Source organism: Durio zibethinus, chromosome 19, assembly GCF_047325235.1.
Source record: "Durio zibethinus cultivar Kanyao isolate XHJ-2024 chromosome 19, ASM4732523v1, whole genome shotgun sequence".
In the NCBI taxonomy this organism is placed as follows: domain Eukaryota; kingdom Viridiplantae; phylum Streptophyta; class Magnoliopsida; order Malvales; family Malvaceae; genus Durio; species Durio zibethinus.
Window position 1 is genome coordinate 23,894,214 of NC_143180.1, and position 18,937 is coordinate 23,913,150.

The window sequence follows — 18,937 nt, forward strand, 5'->3', positions numbered from 1 at the left end:
TGATTTATAGCTTTTGTAAAGTTAGATTGCATAAAAATGTAGAAAACAATGAACCGGTGCTTTTGCTTAGCTAACAAAATGTTATGACTTTCCAAAGAATTCATAGTTCTAATATAATATCAATTGCTCATGTTCTTCAACTTTTACCAGAAATATTACTCAATGCTTTTTCCTTTTATTTTGTTTTTCTTTCTTTCTTTCTTTCGTGTAAGGGATAATACCTCATTTGGCCCTTGATCTATTATAATTTATCTAATGTGGTACTTAAACTAAACAAATTTTTAATCAAGTACCTAAACTTTAATTCTGTGTATTAAGTTTTCCCAATCTCTTAACACCTTTAGAATAATACTGACATGGCACTTAAATGCTGACATGGATAACACGTGATTGTCACATGGCAGTGATGTAGTTGTCATGTGTAACTTTTAAAGAATAAAAAAATAATAAGAAGTTTTTCTTAGAAATTATATTTTAAAAACTTTTATTTTTTAAAAATGACACATGGCAGCCCTATCTAAACCAAGTATCATCCATGTTAGCGTTTAAATGCTACATCAGCATTATTTTAATGGTGTTAAGAGTTGTGGCAACTTAATATATGAAAATGTAGTTTAAGGTATTTGATTAAAATTTTTTTGGTTTACATACCACATTAAAAAAAGTGCAATAGTTTAGGGACCAAATCAAGTGTTATCCCTTCCTATAAATTTATTTTTAATTTGTCCTAAAACTTTCACTGGTACTCATTCAGTCCTAAAAGTTATTGAATGTGCGACTCTTGAAACAGAAACATTAGCGGAAGCTTACCTGGCATATAATGAAGTAAATGTGGTGCTTGCTTGGCTTTTCACTAATTTGTAAAATATTAAAAAATTATTTTCCAAAATCGAAAAGCCAACCTCCTTGTACTTTGGTTCTTGCTTCTGCATTACTTCAGTTCTTGCTTGTCTCTGTCTTGTTAAGTTGTGCTCGGTTGAAACAACTATACTTGCAGGATCCCTCCTACCCTTGAGTCTTACTGAATGAGTTCTGGTCCATGTGAGTTGCTGGATTAGGATGTTTCTGAGATTGCAGGTATTTTAAATATGGCACAAGTTTCTTCCTTGCTTTGGTTGCGTTCCATCAAACCTTGTTTGTCTCTTTTGATGATGCTGTAAGTAAGTTCAACTGCTTTGAATGACCTGATGGAGCTTGACATGTTCAAATTTCTGTTCCTTACGTTCTTCAACATTTGATGATAATTTGGTATTTGTTGTTACCACATTTGCTTGTAAACTTACAAGATGAATGATAAAATACAACTCTTTTGACATTATGGAGTACTAGTGCTAATCAAACTTTTTGTCTGTGCCAAACTGTCTACGAAGGGCAAAACCCTGAAAAGATAAGAAAGAGAGATCAATCAACAACAAAGCTTGGAAGTTTTCTTGGCGTTTATGCTCCGACACTTAAAGTGATGCTCGGTCAAACAGTGGGAAGAAGAATAAGGTGGAATGTAAGCTTTAAGCCAAGAGTTTTTCAGTTGGTGTAGAAGTAACTAGATGGGGCTACTTATACCTGTGCGATGAGAGATCTTGGGCCTAGGTGGCCTGAGGTCGGCGTAAGAGGTTAGGGTTGATCTTGTAGGCTCGAGCTGAGCTGGTAATTGGTGATCCACTTAGGAGATGACAAGTTAGTGCTCTTATGTGCCAACAAGTGGGCTGCAAAGGCGGTTGCGTTAATGTTGACCTTGGATTTTAGGTCGACTTAGACATGTCAGCTTGGTTGAAATAATCAGAATGCCTCCTCTTGCTAGTTGACTTATACACCGAAGGAACAAGCTCATTTTGCCCTTTGAACACTAAAATGCGTTACACTTTTTCTTGTTCCTTGAGTTTTTTCAGGCTTGCCATTGCTAATCCTTTCTTGTTTCGCAGCGGAGGGTTGACCGGTGATTAGTATTCTGCTTAGATGTGCCTACTGGATTTCAACATGAAAACCAGCATCTTAACTCATCCTACGTTATTATTTGGTTTGAACAAACATGTCCGAACAAACAGCCTTTGCATTCCTTCAATCCGAGTGTGAGAAACAGCTTGAGAAAATCCGAGTGATGGGCAAAATTCCGACACGACAGTCGACAGTGGTAAGATTTTTTGAACTAGATAACTAAATGGACCCAATAAGATTAACGGGCCTAAAATCGTCTTGAGCCCAACCCTAATAATTATTATGACTTTTTTTTAAATAAAATTATTTTTTTTATTAAAAAAAAAAGCAATAATAGAAAAAGAAAGTTATAGCTGGTAACAAATAATTTTTTTTTTCATTTTTCCTGATAAATAATAAAATATTTAATAATTTATTAATAGATCATGTTGAAAAAAACACATTAACTCTGTTGTAATCTAATTATTATGAAATGTATTGTTTTAATTGGAAAATTTTTTTTATATTTGATGCAAGAGATATTATACATCATCAGTGTATCATAAAATTGTTATATCATTAATATGTTTTAATATAATTAAATATTTAAAATTTTAAAATATTTAATAATAAATATTTTAAAATTTAAATTTATTAATAATGATGTGATAATTTATTGATAGAATATCAAATACAAATCTTTATAATTAATTATTAATTATAAAAATCATTAAATAAATACTCAATGATACTTCAAATTAGACGTGTCTATCAACCTTGCGAGCTTGGCTCAATTTAAATCTAGCTTTGAGCATAACTTTTTTGGTCCGACTAATTCGAAACATTATTTTATTATTAAAAAATATTTTTATTTAATTTATTTTAAAAATATATTTTAAAATGTTAAAATAGTTTTTTTAATACAAATGACACTTTTTTACAATTAAGAAAAATATTTTTGTTTATCTCTAAAATATATTTAAAAAATTTATGGTAATTTTCACTTAATAGCATTTGATATCATTTTTAATATTATTACGGTGATTTAATTATTATGGTAATAAAATCATCAAAGTGATTTGATTATTGATAATATTAATTATCATATTTGATATAATATTATAAATCATTAGTGATTTTAAATTACAATATTTGATATTATGTGAAAAAATAAATCATAGAATACAAAATATTCAAAGCAACTTTGCCAAAAAAAATTTAATACTTATTGAATTAATAATTTATAAAATAATTAAATGTTATTTTATAAAAAACTATAAAATATAAATTAATTTTGATAAAAAATAATTTTTTAAAAAATTATTAAATGATTTCATTATTTTTATAATCAATAAACATTTATTCCATTGTAATAGAATCTTTTTAATTTATGTTATTAAAAAAATAAAATTTTGAAAATTTTATTAGTAAATATTTTAAGGTAATGTTAATAACATTTTTTATTAATATAAATTAATTAAAAAATAATATTAAAAATAATTTTTTTATAGTGATAAAAATTTTTCATTCTTTAGGTCGAGAATGATATTATCTTCAAGATAATAATCTTATTACCTCAATAATTTAAAATCATTGTCATATAAAATTTTTAATTTATTAAAAAAATAATGTAATTACTCCAAATCAGCATTATTTTAAAGGTAATGTAACTACTGCAAATCACTATAAATTTTAGACAGATCACGTGTCATGGTACTTAAGAGTCCGTACATATTCAAAGTCATCTTGACCGTCCAAATGTACCTATGTCCAACTAAATCGACGCTCCAAAATTCTTTCTGCAAAAGTGTATTGTAAAGCTACGTTCTATAAATAGCACAGACCTCCATTGCCACAACCCCACACTCTCCAACAAAAAAAGCAAAAAAAAAATGGCAACAACCTTTGGCAATGGTGGCGGGAGTTCTGGTCACGGCGGTATCGATGGCGGAGTTGAGGATGCTCGTCCATGCTTGAAAAGGTTGGTGGACCAAGGCAGTGTTGAGAGCCGTAAGTTTTACTTGGCACGCAAGACTGCTTGGGAAATGCTCAAAGACCGAGGCTATAAAGTGGCTGACTCGGAGTTAACTCGCTCACTCCCTGAGTTCCGTTCCGATTTTGGAGACAAACCAGAGCTCGAACGTCTACGTATCTCTGCTTCTCTGCGTTCCAACCCTTCCAAAAAGGTAAACTTTATGTGACTTTTTGGAAGTGTTTGTTTCCCTGGAAAATGGTGGAGTTTTTGGACATAGTTTTTCTTTTCAAGTTCTGTTTGATAGAAAGGAAAGAGTTCTTTTTGTTTCTTTTTTGGAAGAAAAAAGTTTTGCTTTTTCAGATATATAAATAAATACAAATATAAACAAGAGTTTGTTTTATGAAAATATTTATGTACATATATGTCTTTATGTATGATTAGATGTACATACGCATATGTATATATGTTGGTAGGTATATACGTGTATACGAGTGTATGTATGTATGTACTCGGGTATGCATAAAATATATGTTTATATGAGTGTATACTATCTATGTATGTGTATGTAAGCATGTATGCATTTATGTATATATGTATATGTATATATGTGCCTATGTGGCATGAAGTTGGCTGTTGTAGTGTTGTTTCAGTTTCCTGGCAATAAATTGTTTGGATGGTGAGAAAATAGAGGAAATTAATGTTAGGAAAAGACTCTTTTGCTTTTGTATTTTTGGTAAAAAAAAGCTTTATTCATATGCATACTGACATATATATACACCTAATTACATATAAACAAGATGCCTTTTTTATATATACAATTGCTTGCAATAGAAGTGTTGTCTTTTTTAGCTGTCCTTTTTTTTACCCTTTTTGGCAGCCTGTTAACAGTACGGAACAACAGATTTGCCTTTTAGTTTGCTTTTGTTATGTTATAGTTCTTAACTGTGTGTATGTTTTCTTGATTATATTAGGAGTATATTTTACTTATCTGTATGCCAAATTCCAAATCAAGTGAACTTTAAATGTATTTCTACTGTATTTGTGTATATATACTGGCCAGAAGTATAAACATTAACGAGCAAATAGCCAAATAGATTGTGTTACTTTCCTTGATGTTTTCCCTTCACAAAGGGAAAAAAAAAATTGAAATTCTCAGCCAAAAGGAATTGGTAATTTCCGCTGTTTTTCTTCTTAATCCTCTGCTTGGTTATCTATTTTGTTTTAGGTTTAACTGGAAGTGCATGTGCCAATGCTTGTCCTAACAGGAGAACAGAATTTGAAGAACATTTATGTGAATCAGTGAAGCTATATATGTTCTAATTTGTTTGGTTTCTGAAAATTGAAAAACTCAACAAAAACAAGAAATTGCATATTGACCATATGTGGGGACTCTATTGTACATGAATCTTTCTATTGCTAACAAGGGAAAAAAATCTGAATCTAGAACATGGCCCATACATAAGTCTTTTTGCATTTTGCTTTGGTGAAATTGGTTTTGTGGATGAAACCATTGAAAGTTTAACTGCATTACGTTAAGAAGCACTGTTTTCTGGCTTTATTATTCTATATTTGACAGTGTCAAGCAGCTATGTTATTCTGTGTTTGTGCTATTCTTGTTTTTATCTCACCCAAGCTGTTCTATAGTCATATAGATTATTAGTGCAATACTGCAATACGTGTTTAATACTATCAATGAAACTCTTGAAGTTAATGAAGTTTTGGACAGCATTCAGCCTTGTTATAAGTCATCGTCCCTACTTTAAAATAAGCCATCTGTTGGAGTAAGAAAACACATACCATCTCTTAGTCTAGTTGCACATTCTAGTCATTATGCCTTTTTATCCTGTGAAAGTACTTTCTTAGACTGGTCAAATGATTTCAGAACAACTGATTATTTTCTTTCAATAGTAGTAGATCAATTCAAATGATTATAGATTAACTGATTATTTTGTTTCAAAAGTTGTGGATCAATTATGCCTAGCATAGTGTGAAATGAGATCTTAGGAAGATTTTGGTGAATGAAGCACATAAGTGAGCCTAGAGTGGCAAAACAGTTCTGAAGGCCAACAGGATCAAGTGCCACCAGAATAAAGCCACATGGACTACGACTGTGAATATCTTCCTTTTTTTGTTCTTTTACCATTTTGGTATTTCCCTGCATTAAGATTGCAAACTGTGAAGTTTTATGTCCTAGAAACACTCCGAACTAGAATTTAGTAACAAATACATGGCTCTGATTGCGTACATTCTTAGCTAAGGAAGAAATGTAGAAACTGGTATTATCAAAACAGGTAAGTGAAAATCTGAGAAATGTAAGAAGAGGTGATGCTTCACAGCCTCTATTTATGAAGGATTCCAATTTTATAATCATTACAGATGGAAGTAAATTGCAATGGAGACATTTAAGAGATAGCTTCTATTGCTTCATCTTTTACGGTTAAACATCTGGATGTCTACATTTGTGTATTTAGCATGTGTTCACTCTTCATTCCTGCTGTAATTTAGAAGTAATTGTAGATAGCTTTTCTTCAACCATATGGTATCTTGTTTTAAGCTCCTTTCGCAGTTATGTAACATAATAATTAAGTTGTTTGCAGATCTTGGTTGTCTTCATGGGAACAGATGATATCAGAAAAGCAACTGTGCGAGCTCTTCATTGCCAGATTCTTAAGGAAAGCTTAAGTGGGCTGATACTGATTCTGCAGAGCAAAATGAACTCCTTTGCTCGAAAAGAACTGGAGAGTTTTCCATTTAAAGTGGAGGTTTTCCAAGTAAGTGAAGTTACATCTTTGCTATTCTTATCTTCAAGAGAAAAATTAATGCTGCTATGGCAACTTCCCCAAAAATTAGTCTTCCTGCTTGCCTATCTTTTCTGACACTAGCAGTTCATGCCTCCATTATGAATAATGTGTTAATTGTCCTTCTACTTGCTTATGGATGCATATGCATAAAAGAAGTGGGGAAGAACGAAAATGACGAACATGGAGAAAAAAAAATGTAAACATTACCTAGTTTCTTGGATTGTTAAAAGAAAAATGTGCAGGCCCTTGCATATTCTTCTAGTAGTTAGGTAGGCTTACCTGGTAGAGACGTCAGACATGTTGATTTTGATGCTTAATATTAATACTTTTGCTAAGAATGCTGTGACTATTTGTTAAAGGATTTTGTAAAAATTTGTTGATTGACAACTAGTTCTAAGGTGAGTGCATTTGTCTTTGTGACTCAACAATGGACATTACATCACTACAGCCAAGTGAAGAGTACATGGTATGCCTATGAGCTGTGCCTGAGAAATCTACTTTAGCTATAAACTATTAGTTTGAAATTGGTTTAACTTAAGCATTATTTTGTAATTTTTCAATGAGTATTTTGAGCTCCAGTAACCATAAACCATAATAGTTAAACTCTGGTTATGCAACCATGCTTTGGGGGTCGAGGTGTTTTAGCAATTAGCTAGCTATTCATTGCTCTTATACTTTATGGCAGCAGGGTCTTATCATATGGAAACTTCTCAAATTTATTTGTTGCTGTCGTGCCAATGCCCTGTAAACTTAAATAGTTCTTTAGCCATTGAGTACGAATTTAGGAAATGTAATCACCTTTTTTCGATTTAACTTTAATGATAATATTAGTGCAGCACTGGTAATACTTTCCCCCAAAGAATCTTTCTGCTGGCCTATCCATTCTTACTAAGTTACTTTAGTAGGTTCATGTGTGAGTTCCGAATAACTTGTAAGTTTGCACTCTTTTGAGGTTATGGATTGCATACATAAGAATAAAGAGGAGAATGAAAATGATTAATGTGGTATAATGTTTAATCATCACCAGTTTTAAGTGCCTGCAAGTAGGGTTAATCGATCTTATCTGTGTTACACAAGATATTCCCGTGAACGTGCAGGACATTCTCTGGGTTGGCATAGTGAAAGCACTAAGTTGTACAGATTTTAACTTAACCGCAGTACCTTAATCAGTTTTGAAAATGTTATCTAAATGTTTGATACTATTTGTAAACACTGGTAATATATATTGGCTCAAATTTTTTTGGCTGAACATAGGGGGTAGTTGGTTATTTTTTTCCTTCTTTTTTTGGCTTATGATTTGATTAGTGAACTGAATGCTTATTTTGCACTTGTCCTAGCCAATGATGTCTTCCAATAGTGAGCTTGTTTAACTGTTGAATATCTTGATCCCGTTTGTTGTTAGCAAATGTTAAAGCATTTTGTGTATAATTGGTGGGAATTTGTGAGATTGTGGATGTATTTAGCATTAACAGAGAATTTTTGTTTTTGCATGTCTGATCCAATGTCTCCATAACCCACATGTGAAATATGCTTACCTTTGCCTTTCCTCTTGGACCACAGCCTTACAAAGTCAAATGTGGCATCATCACTTCAAATTCTTAGACCATAATAGTTATAATTTTTTCTGGATAAAATTAATGCATGAATTTATCCTTTTCATTTTAATGTTCTTTGGCTGAAACATTCATTTCATGCCTTCTATCAAATAAGAAGAGAGAAATGAAAAGCCACTTTTCTGCTTCCAGCTAAAAGGGGTTTCCTTTACTTTTTCTTTCAGATTGCTGATCTGTATGTCAATGTAACAAAGCACTATCTGATGCCGAAGCATGAGGTGCTGACCGCTGAAGAAAAACAAAAGTTGCTGAAAAAACACCAGTTGGAAGATAAGCAGGTAATCATTGTTAAATTCTTTGAAATCCAGTTGACTGAATTTGCTTCCCAATGCTCTTACTTGGAATGTGGATAATATTTCTTAGTTGAAAGCTCTTATAAAATGCTAGCTAGATGCAATGTTATTTTTTGTCTGATATTCTCACCTTAGAGAAATGGCTATTGATTAATTCTAATTAAGCTATCAGGAATGGATGAATGCAAATTTTAAGAACAAATTTGTAATGTGTGATTTAGCCTCTGTACTACACCATTTATTACAATTTGGTGCACAGAAAAAGAATCGCGGTTAGATACTCGAATTTTACTTTCATCAAACATTTTGCTCCACACTAATTTTAAGCTAATGTGGTAAAAAAATAAATCAATATTGTCATGACATGTGATACATTTTTAGTAGTCAATATTTGTCATATCAGCATTTTAACCATCAATGTTAGTCAGTGGTGCAAAATGCTTGATATAAATAAAATTCGGGCATCTAATCATGAATTTTTTTTTCTGTAGGTAGCAAATCCTTATAAGTAGTATACCTTAGGACCAAATTACATATTAACCCCTAGATTTAAACAAGTAATTACATTCCAGTTGCCAACTTGCCATCCTTTTGAGATGTTTTTTTCAACCTTACTATAGCTGACACTGCCTTAACTACTGAATAAGTTATTGTTACCAGGTAGATCAAACTATAGATTGTCAACTTCTTTATTTCTTTTCTGTAATTCTCAACTTTTCAGCTCCCCCAGATGCTACGAACTGATGCAATTGCTCGATACTATGGACTGGAGAAGGGACAGGTGGTGAAGGTTACTTATAGCGAGGAATTTTTTCAATTACATGAACAATATCATTGTGTTGTTTGATGCTAATGTATTTGAATTTCTTCGTTGATTAATCTCTTCAAAGTGGTACTTATGGGAAACTGATTTGTATGGTTTGTAAATGGCATAGCTGTGGCTTTTTCTGGATCATGTTCTTGAATGATATACCGAAGCCTGGCAACTTAACAGCTTGGAAGATGATATTTTCATTAACTCACTGGCTCATTGCTAGTTTTTCTTTTATGGGACTGACTAAGATTTAGAAACAAGCTGCAACCAGAGCAATTGCCCTTGTTCAAGAGATATGCTGGGCTTGTTTTATTATTAACAAGTTGAGTAATGAGTAATTTGTTGAATTTCCATTCAAATTCTTAATCCATTTTAGCTCAAGCTGTCCCCTGTCTTGCATCTAATCAAGTTGGAAGAAAATTCCATGTTTAATGGATTGCATGGAAAAAAAAAACTTGCCTGGCTTTCAGCTTTACTGGTTTTTCTCTTTCAGAACTTTCCATTTTTGAGTTCTATATTATCTATATATATATATATATTTCATTGTTACTGGATATAAAATCTCTAAAATATCTAGGGATTTTCTTTATGTAACCAGCTGCTAGCTGCTGGCAGCCTTCTTTCTCCATCAATCAAGCTTCACATTCTCTTTCAGGTAACCAGCCAATGTCGTTCCTTTGTGTTTTTGTATTCCTTTTTCAAGACTTCTTCTGGTATGTGTTTATTACATACTTCAACACAAAAAATCAGCGATTATCTCTCAACTTCTTTGTTGTTTCGTTTCCCTCATTTGTTCTTCAAAATTTTGGTTTCTGTCAAAATTGTACAGCAACATGTCTAACTTGCTTGAATTTTTCAAACAAAAGTTAACAAATTCATCTATGGAGAAACAAAAGAAAAGGGTAAGACTAAATTTTTATTGACAAATTCATTTTGATAAATTAAATCTGCCAAATAGAAGGTAAGAGGCCTGAACTATAGGTTTATCAGCTGAGTTGAATTGTTTCTCTTCCTAGCTATAACTACGGGTTTTGGGAAAGAAATTCAATCTCCAAACTTGCCATGCACTTCCTTGTTTGAATACTATCATTGCATGGGAGGTTGAATTACTATCATTGCAATCTTCTATCCTTCATGTTAGAATTTATATATCAATTCTTTCTGTTACTGAACTCTGGCATCTAATAACCATGTTAGAATTTATATATATTCGAACTATCTTTCTCTGATTGGCCTTCAGATGTGATTCTGATTCTTTTTCATATGATTCTTAGTTTTGACGTCTGTATTGGGAAAGATAAACTCACATTAGACATACTTGAACTCTAACCCTGTTTCTTAAGTCCCGATTTGTAGTGATTTTTCAGTTTTTTTTTCAGCGAGAACAGTTGTGACAATCTGTTTTATGTAATTTTTTGTAGGGAGACTTTGCTCTCCATTGTACATTTGGCCCCTTCTTCTAGTTTGCTCTGCACAATGGCGGGAGGAAAAGCAGACTTTTCTTTGAGGGAGACCAAACTGAATATTGGTGTTGATCGAGTCTCTGGCAGTGAAAAGCTCACATCCTCATTTGTCCTTGTTGAGCAGATGCAGTTCTTATTTGTGAGAATTGTGAGAGCTAGAGATTTGCCATTGAAAACAGTCAATGGAATCAGTGATCCTTTTGTTGAAATAAAGATTGGGAACTATAAGGTGACAACAAAATACGTTGAGAAGAAACCAAATCTGGAATGGAACCAAGTTTTTGCGTTCACAAAAGATCGTATATATGCAGGCTACAGCTGTGGGGATCACTGTGAGAGACAAACAGCTTATGATTAATGAGAATATGATTGGCAAGATTACTATCAATTTGCCTGACATTCCTGCTTGCCTTCCCCCAGATAGTCCACTTGCTTCACAGTGGCATACATTGGAGGATAAAAATGGGGTCAATGTAGGGGGAGGAGAACTGATGTTGTCTATTTGGTTTAGCACTCAAGCAGATAATGTGTTTCTTGATGCTAGGCATTCAGATGCAGCAATTGTGAGCGGTGAACGCCTTCTGAATACTCGTTCCAAGGTATATCTTTCTCCTAGACTTTGGTACCTTAAGAGTTAATATAATTCAAGCTCAGGATTTGGTACCTGGCAACAAGAATAGAAAGCCAGAAGTTTATGTTAAGGCTATTTATGGGGATGTGATCTTGAGGACCAAAGTTTCCCCTGATAAGAATGTGAATCCTAAATGGAATCAGGATTTGATGTTTGTTGTGGCAGAACCATTTTGCGATCCTTTAATTCTAAGTGTGGAGGATAAGCTGGGAACAATATGGTGGAATGTTTAGGAAAGTCTTCAATTCATTTATCTCTGGTTGATCAGAGGCTGCTACCTCTATCAGCTGCATCTACGTGGTACAATCTTGAAAAGATTGCACTTGAAGATGGAGGGAGGAAAGAGCAGATGAATTTCTTTAGTAAGCATATAACGTGAGGATAACTCTGGATGGTGGCTATCATGTTTTTGATGAATTTATTCGTTATTGTAGTGACTACCAGCCAACTGCGAAAATGCTATGGACATCTACGGTTGGGGTCTTGGAATTGGGGATCATAAGTGCTAACACTTTGCAGCCAATGAAGTTAAGAGATGAGCATGAAACTACGGATGCTTATTGTGTGGCGAAATATGAGCCTAACTGGGTAAAACAAGGACAGTAGCCGGCAGTTTCGATCCGAAATGGAATGAGCAATATACTTAAGAGGTTTATGATCCGTATACTGTCCTTACTATAGGAGTCTTTGATGACTGTCACTTGCATGGTGGTGATGTGGTTGGAGGTGGAAAAGATCCAAGCATCGAGAACGGAAGGATTCGACTATCTACTCTTTCAACCGACAAGATTTACACATATTCTTAACCCCTTCTGGTGTTACAACCCAATGGAGTGAAAAAAATAGGAGAAATTCAGTTAGCTGTAAGATTTACTTGTTCATCTTACTTGAACTTATTTCTGGCTTATGCCAAGAACCCTTTGTTTCCAAGAATGCATCATATTTACCCGCCTTCCATATACCAACTTGATAGTTTAAGGCAACAAGCCACTCGAATTCTTTGTTAGAGGCTAAGCTGCAATGAATCCACCATTAAGGACAGAAGTTGTGGACTACATGTTGGATGAAGGTTCCCAGATGTGGAGCCTAAGAAAAGGCAAATCTAATTTTCAAAGACTTTTGGCTATTTTGAAGTGCTTTTCGGATGCTTGGATATGGTTTGATTAAGGTTAGTTGATAATTTGGTCGAATTGATGTTGTGAGAATCATGTCAACTAATCGAAAATTATTAGATGAATGCATTATTTCTCTAAGGGATAGCTTATTTGTGCCAAGTAAAATGGCAGAGAAGAATGACAAGGGTTATGATCTGATCTAGAAGAATCTATCAAGTTATTTGTTGAATATTCTTTTAACAGTTAATGTTAAAATTTTAATATAAAATAGACTAAAATCAAATAGGAACTAAAATTAAAAGGAGATCTATTTATTTGATACTTACAATCTCTTATTATTTCTTGTAAATTTAGAATTTAAAATTTTGTAAATAAATTTAATACTCATAATATTCCATTTTATATATGTATGATTTGCTAGTCGGATAACAACTATATTAAAAATTATTACATTAATATTAATATAATTAAAATTAATTAAATTCAAAGATTAATTAAATTGATTCATAAACACAAGTGACATCTAATAAATTTGAAATTCGAATTTCAACTATAACCCCTTCCTTATTCTCAACTTGTGATTTTTTATATACAAAAAATAATTAAAATTAAACAAAAGTAAATTATTCACTCTCAACATCCTTTTCTTGCATGAAAAATACAAAGCAAAAAGGTCTAAAAAAATTTTTAAATAAAAATTTAATAATCATCTAAATTTTTATCATTTATTATATTTAATTAAACGTTCAAATATTTATTTTGATCAATTGAATTTTTATTTAAAAAATTAATTTACAGTCAATATCCATTTTTATCAAATCAAAAATTTAATTGAACTAAAAATAAATATTTAAAAATTTAATTGAATAAAAATAAATATTTAAAAATTTAATTCATTCAAAATAAAAATTTTAAATTTTTATTGATTACAATAAAATATTACGCACACATTTAATTTGAACAAATTCCTAAAGTTGAATAAGAAAAAAATGATAGTTCTTGTGAAAGCAACCCAATCTAGCTATAATCCACTTGATTTTCTTTTTATGTTTTAGATTATGGTTGAAATTTAAATTGGAAGTCTTTAAATCTAGAACTGATTTCATTAGAACCCATGTCAAAAACATATTCCAATATCCTTCTCAATAATTAAAAACTAATAAAAATTTTTACTACTTTATATTAAGATAATAATGCATTATTTTAAATTAAATCTAGTTAATATTTTATTTTTAGTTAATTTTGAATTATTTTAAAATTAATTTAAAAATTATGTTCAAAGACAATTAAAAAATATATATGTTTGTTTAGGGATGAAAATTAAAAAAAATTAAAATCCCTTCATCCTTTAGGTTCATGCATGCTTCTTTGAAATGCATAATTAGAAGCATCAGAACTCAGACCCTAACATTTTCTCTAACCAATTTAAGGCATTTTGACATTTTTTGAGTTACCAAAATTGGAAAGCATCTAGGGTAAAAAGGGGAGTACTGGTATGTAATTCTTTTCAAAAAAAAATTTTCTTGGAGAGATTACATTTATAAGTAAAAGATTTAATTACAATCATATAATTTTCTTATATCATATAATACATCCATGAAAGAAATTAATAAAATAAATTGAGGAAAATTAGCATAAAATTAGATTAAATTTAGACACGATAAACTTGAACTTGAAAAGAAAATCCTCTACAACTAATCATGATGGCTAACTAGAGGTGTAATTGAGTCGAGTTGAGTCGATACAGTGAGAAGCTTGAGCTCGATTTGTGATCGAATTTTAATTATTTGAACTCGCTCAATTAAACTCGATTAATATGTAAAAATAAGCTCTATACTCGACAAGAATTTGATTATTTATGCTCGAGCTCGAACTCGAATTCGAAATATTTTATTAATTAAAATAATAAAAATATATTTAAATATAAAAGCTCGATTAAGCTCGTGAGCTACTCGAACCAGATATAAGAATACTCGAATTCGACTCGATTGATAAGTCGAGCTACTCGAGCTCGATCTCGACTCGATAATAATCGAATCGAATTCGAGTTTTCTTCGAATCGAACTTGAGTAACTTGCAAGTATTAATATATCATTTATACCCCTATGGCCAACCATCTACTAAATATATAAAATTTTTATTTAAATCATACCATATAATCATATTAATAGAAAAAATTAATAATTTATTACACATCACATACATAATATATTAAAATAAATATTTATCATTTAATTATTATATATAATGTATAATAAATAGTTAACTTTTTTTAATAATATAATTACATGAAATGATTTGAATGAAAAAAGTATATGCTTACGTGTAGTAACTATTTTATATAATCTTTTCTCATTTCAAAGAAATAAGACGGGAAAAATTAATGAAATGGGATCACATCCCTTATGCCTATGTTAAAAATATCCTTTTACCTCTATGTAAATTTATTGGAGAAATCTACACACTCCGTTGATATGCTAATGTATTAAGAGTAGCAACGTTATTTTTTCTACAAATTAAAGAAGTTTAGGGTTTTACAGTATAAAAAAAAAGAATTATCAATATGGAGAATCGAATTTTAATTTTGCTAAAATCTATTTTTTAAAAATAAGTGAATTATTTAAATTAGATCTTAAATTCAATAATAATTTCTTTTTTCAATCAGCTAATAAGAAGACAAATTTTAGGTGTCTTATAAGTCATTCTGTGTTCTGCTTGCTAATATACTATCTTAATTATTATATATTAAGATTCAATGATCATATGTATATTTTATCTTAATTTCTTTTAACAAGAAGGTGAAAAGAAATGTCAATTGCTTTTTGAATTAATTGATGTGTTATTAAAATCGATACTTGAAGGTTATATTTTCAAAACAATTTATATATATAATTTTTTTAATTAGATAAATATTAAGGTAAGGTTTTAAGGTTAATTAAAAATAAAAAAAATCATATCTTAATATTTTAAAAATTAATGAGTAAAAGATTTAAAAAATGAATCTATTTATCGAATAAATTCAAATAATTATGAGTATTTGAACAATTATTTATTTCAAATTGCTATAACCTTTTGTTTTATTATAAAACAATTATTTATGTTCATATAAACTTATTCCAAATAAAATAATATAAATTTATTAATATTTCAAAAATTTAAAAGTAAAAGATTTAAAAAATAACTCTGTTTACCGAGTAAATTCAAATAATTATGACTGTTTGAATAATTATTTGCTTCAAATAGTTATGATTTTTTGTTTTGTCATAAAATAATTATTTCTATTCACACAAGTTTATTCTGAATAGTATCATTATAATTTATTAATATTCTGAAAATTAATAGGTAAGAGATTTAAAAAATAAATCTGTTTACTGAACAAATTCAAATAGTTATGTTCATTTAAATAATTATCTATTTCAATTTGTTATGACCTTCTGTTTTGTTATAAAATAATTGTTTCTATCGACGCAAAATTATTCAGAATAAAATAATATTGATTTATTTATATTTTGAAAATTAACAAAGATTTAAAAACTAAATATGTTTTCTAAAACAATTCAAATAGTTATGACTATTTGAACAATTATCTATCTTAAATCGTTATGATTTTTATTTTATCATAAAATAATTGTTTCCTTTCACACAAACTTATTCAGATTAAATAACACTAATTTAATAATTTTCAAAAATTAATAAGTAAAAGATTTAAAAGATAAATGTATTTGTTGGATCAGTTTAAATAATTAAAACTATTAGAACAATTATTTATTTCAAATCATTCTAATATTTTGTTTAGTCATAAAATAATTATTTCAATTCATACAAGTTTATTCAAAATAAAATAATACTAATTTATTACCATTCAAAAAAATAATGAGTAAGATATTTTAAAAAATAAATCTGTTAATTAAATAAGTTCAAATAGATTTTACTATTTGAATAATTTATCAATTTCAAGTTATTATGATGTCTTGTTTTGTCATAAAATAATTATTTTAGTTCATAAAAAATTATTTAAAATAAAATAATATTATTTTATTAATATTTTAAAAATTAATAAGCAAGAAATTTAAAAACTAAAGCTATTTTTCGAACCAATTCAAATAGTTATGATTATTTGAACAAATATCAATATTAAATCGTTATGGTTTTTATTTTGTCATAAAACAATTGTTTTTAATCATGCAAACTTATTTGGATAAAAATAATATTAATTTAATAATATTTTAAAAATTAATAGTAAGGTATTTAAAAAATGAATATATTTACCGAATAAATTTAAATAGTTATGACTATTTGAATAATTATTTATTTTAAATTACTATGATTTTTTATTTTGTTATAAAATAATTTTATTTATTTATATAAGTTTATTCTAAATAAAATAATAAAATAATTTAGGGTTTAGAGTATAGAAAGAAAAAAAAATCAAGAATCAAATTTTAATTTTGCTAAAATTTATTTTTTAAAAATAAGTGAATCATTTAAATTAAATCTTAAATTCAATAATATTTTGTTTCTCAATCAGCTAATAAGAAGACGAATTTTATGTGTCTTATAAGTAATTCTGCGTTCTACTTATTAATATATTATCTTAACTATTATATTAAGATCATATGTATATTTTATTTTAATTTATTTTAACAAGAACATGAAGAGAAATGTTGATTGATTTTTGAGTTATTTGATATGTTATTAAAGTTGACACCTAAATATTTGTGTTTTCAAAAGAATTTATATGCGTAATATTTTTTTAATTAAATAAATATTAAGGTAATGTCGTAACGGTTTTGAGATCGTCAGACGTAAATATGAGGTTTTAAAATCGGGGAAAATAAATAAAAAGAGGAGTCGCCACCAATCTTTGTTAGGGTGTGATTGACCACTCAAAAATTTATCTTTTTAATAAAATTATAAAAACAAGTTTAAAGTTTATCAAAAAGATAAATTTCAGTCTGCGAAAAATCAGGTTGGGTCCGGGAGTCGGTTACGCTTGGGGAAGGATTAGCACCCCATAACGCCCATAAATTGGTACCATTTAATTATGCACTATTTTCGACGTTGGATAAAAATAGTTTTAATTTGAAATTTTACATTAATTCCCTTCATTAAAAAAAATATTTTTTGCTAAAATTTTTATTTAGGAATATTGAGAAAATCTTTAAGTTAAAGAATTATCTTGAAATTCTCCAACATCTAGGCAGAATTTGAAATAACTCTTTTCGCTTAAGATTTAACACAATAATTCTTAAAATGAAATAACACTTTTTATAGAAAATAATTGTTAGTAACTCTCCAACATCTAGGCAGAGCACCAAGAATTATTTCTTTCGGAATGTTATTCTTATTTTATTTTATAACATCACAAAAAAAAAATTTAGTATTATTTATTGTTATTATTTTTTATTGTAAAATATTTTATCATTAAGTAGTAAATAAAAAATTAAAGACAGAATAGTACAAACAAATGCTGATAATAACGTGCTAACGTATGTATGCCAATAAATGTTATGTAACATGAAATGCAATTTAAGAGTTGGATTCTTAAGTATAATGAGACCACCTTGACTCTCCAATATCTAGGCAGAGCTTAGGTGCGACTGTTTATATTTAAGATCCCAATTTTATTATACTTTCTATTTTTTAATTTTATTATTAATAAATTTAGAACACAGTGTGAAAAACTTAATGAAATGGAATTTCCTAAATACCCCATCATTTAGGCAGTATTCGGGAACAAATCTTCTCATGTGAGACTTCCACAAGTGTTCTTAAAGTTTTGAAATAAATTAAGGGTAAAATTTTAGGGTTTAAGTTTAGGGTTTGAGGTTTAATTAAAACGTGAACATCTCTAAAAATCTCCATCATCTAGGCAGACTTTTAAAGCAAGTTCAAAATTTTTATAATTTTGGAAAACTAGTTAGAATTTTCTTATATACATTTTTTATGAAAATTTAAATAATAATTCCCCAACATCTAGGCAAAATTATTTGTTTGAAGATGTATTTTTTTTATTCCCTCCAACATTTGCCAGCTTATTTCATTATTATTATTACTATTTAAACATTTTTAAAATATATTATTTTTTTCTTTTATATTGTTTTCATTTTTATTATTATTATTAATAACAATTAAATATTTATCACAATAAATTTAAACATTTATGCATAAAAAAAACTTAAAATAACAAAGATAATATTATATAAAAAGAATAAAAAATTCAAAAAAAAATTTTTTTTTACCTGAACCGGACCGATCAACGGTCCGGATAAACGGCGGTTCGACGGTTCGGTTCGGTCTGGGAGCGGTTTGGTTGGTTCA

The 18,937-nt window shown here is 29.3% G+C and overlaps 1 protein-coding gene, 1 long non-coding RNA gene and 1 pseudogene across 3 annotated transcripts; all 3 read left to right on the plus strand.

Moving 5' to 3' along the window:
* Positions 1-959: 959 nt before the first annotated feature.
* Positions 960-1,871, plus strand: LOC149513569 (uncharacterized). Its single transcript, XR_016330478.1, has 2 exons — positions 960-1,077; positions 1,371-1,871. It is a non-coding gene; the product is annotated as an uncharacterized LOC149513569 (long non-coding RNA).
* Positions 1,872-3,662: 1,791 nt separating this feature from the next.
* Positions 3,663-9,548, plus strand: RPB5E (RNA polymerase II fifth largest subunit, E). Of its 2 annotated transcripts, none has more exons than XM_022909056.2 (4): positions 3,663-4,097; positions 6,484-6,657; positions 8,465-8,578; positions 9,315-9,548. In XM_022909056.2, the coding sequence occupies exons 1-4, from the start codon at positions 3,804-3,806 to the stop codon at positions 9,438-9,440; spliced, it is 708 nt and encodes a 235-aa protein (XP_022764791.2). In that variant the 5' UTR covers positions 3,663-3,803; the 3' UTR covers positions 9,441-9,548. The 2 variants fall into 2 exon arrangements, with proteins under 2 accessions (XP_022764791.2, XP_089605015.1); XM_089748889.1 differs by having other exon boundaries at positions 9,324-9,548.
* Positions 9,549-10,791: 1,243 nt separating this feature from the next.
* On the plus strand, positions 10,792-12,797 carry LOC111309993 (FT-interacting protein 3-like; annotated as a pseudogene).
* Positions 12,798-18,937: the final 6,140 nt, after the last annotated feature.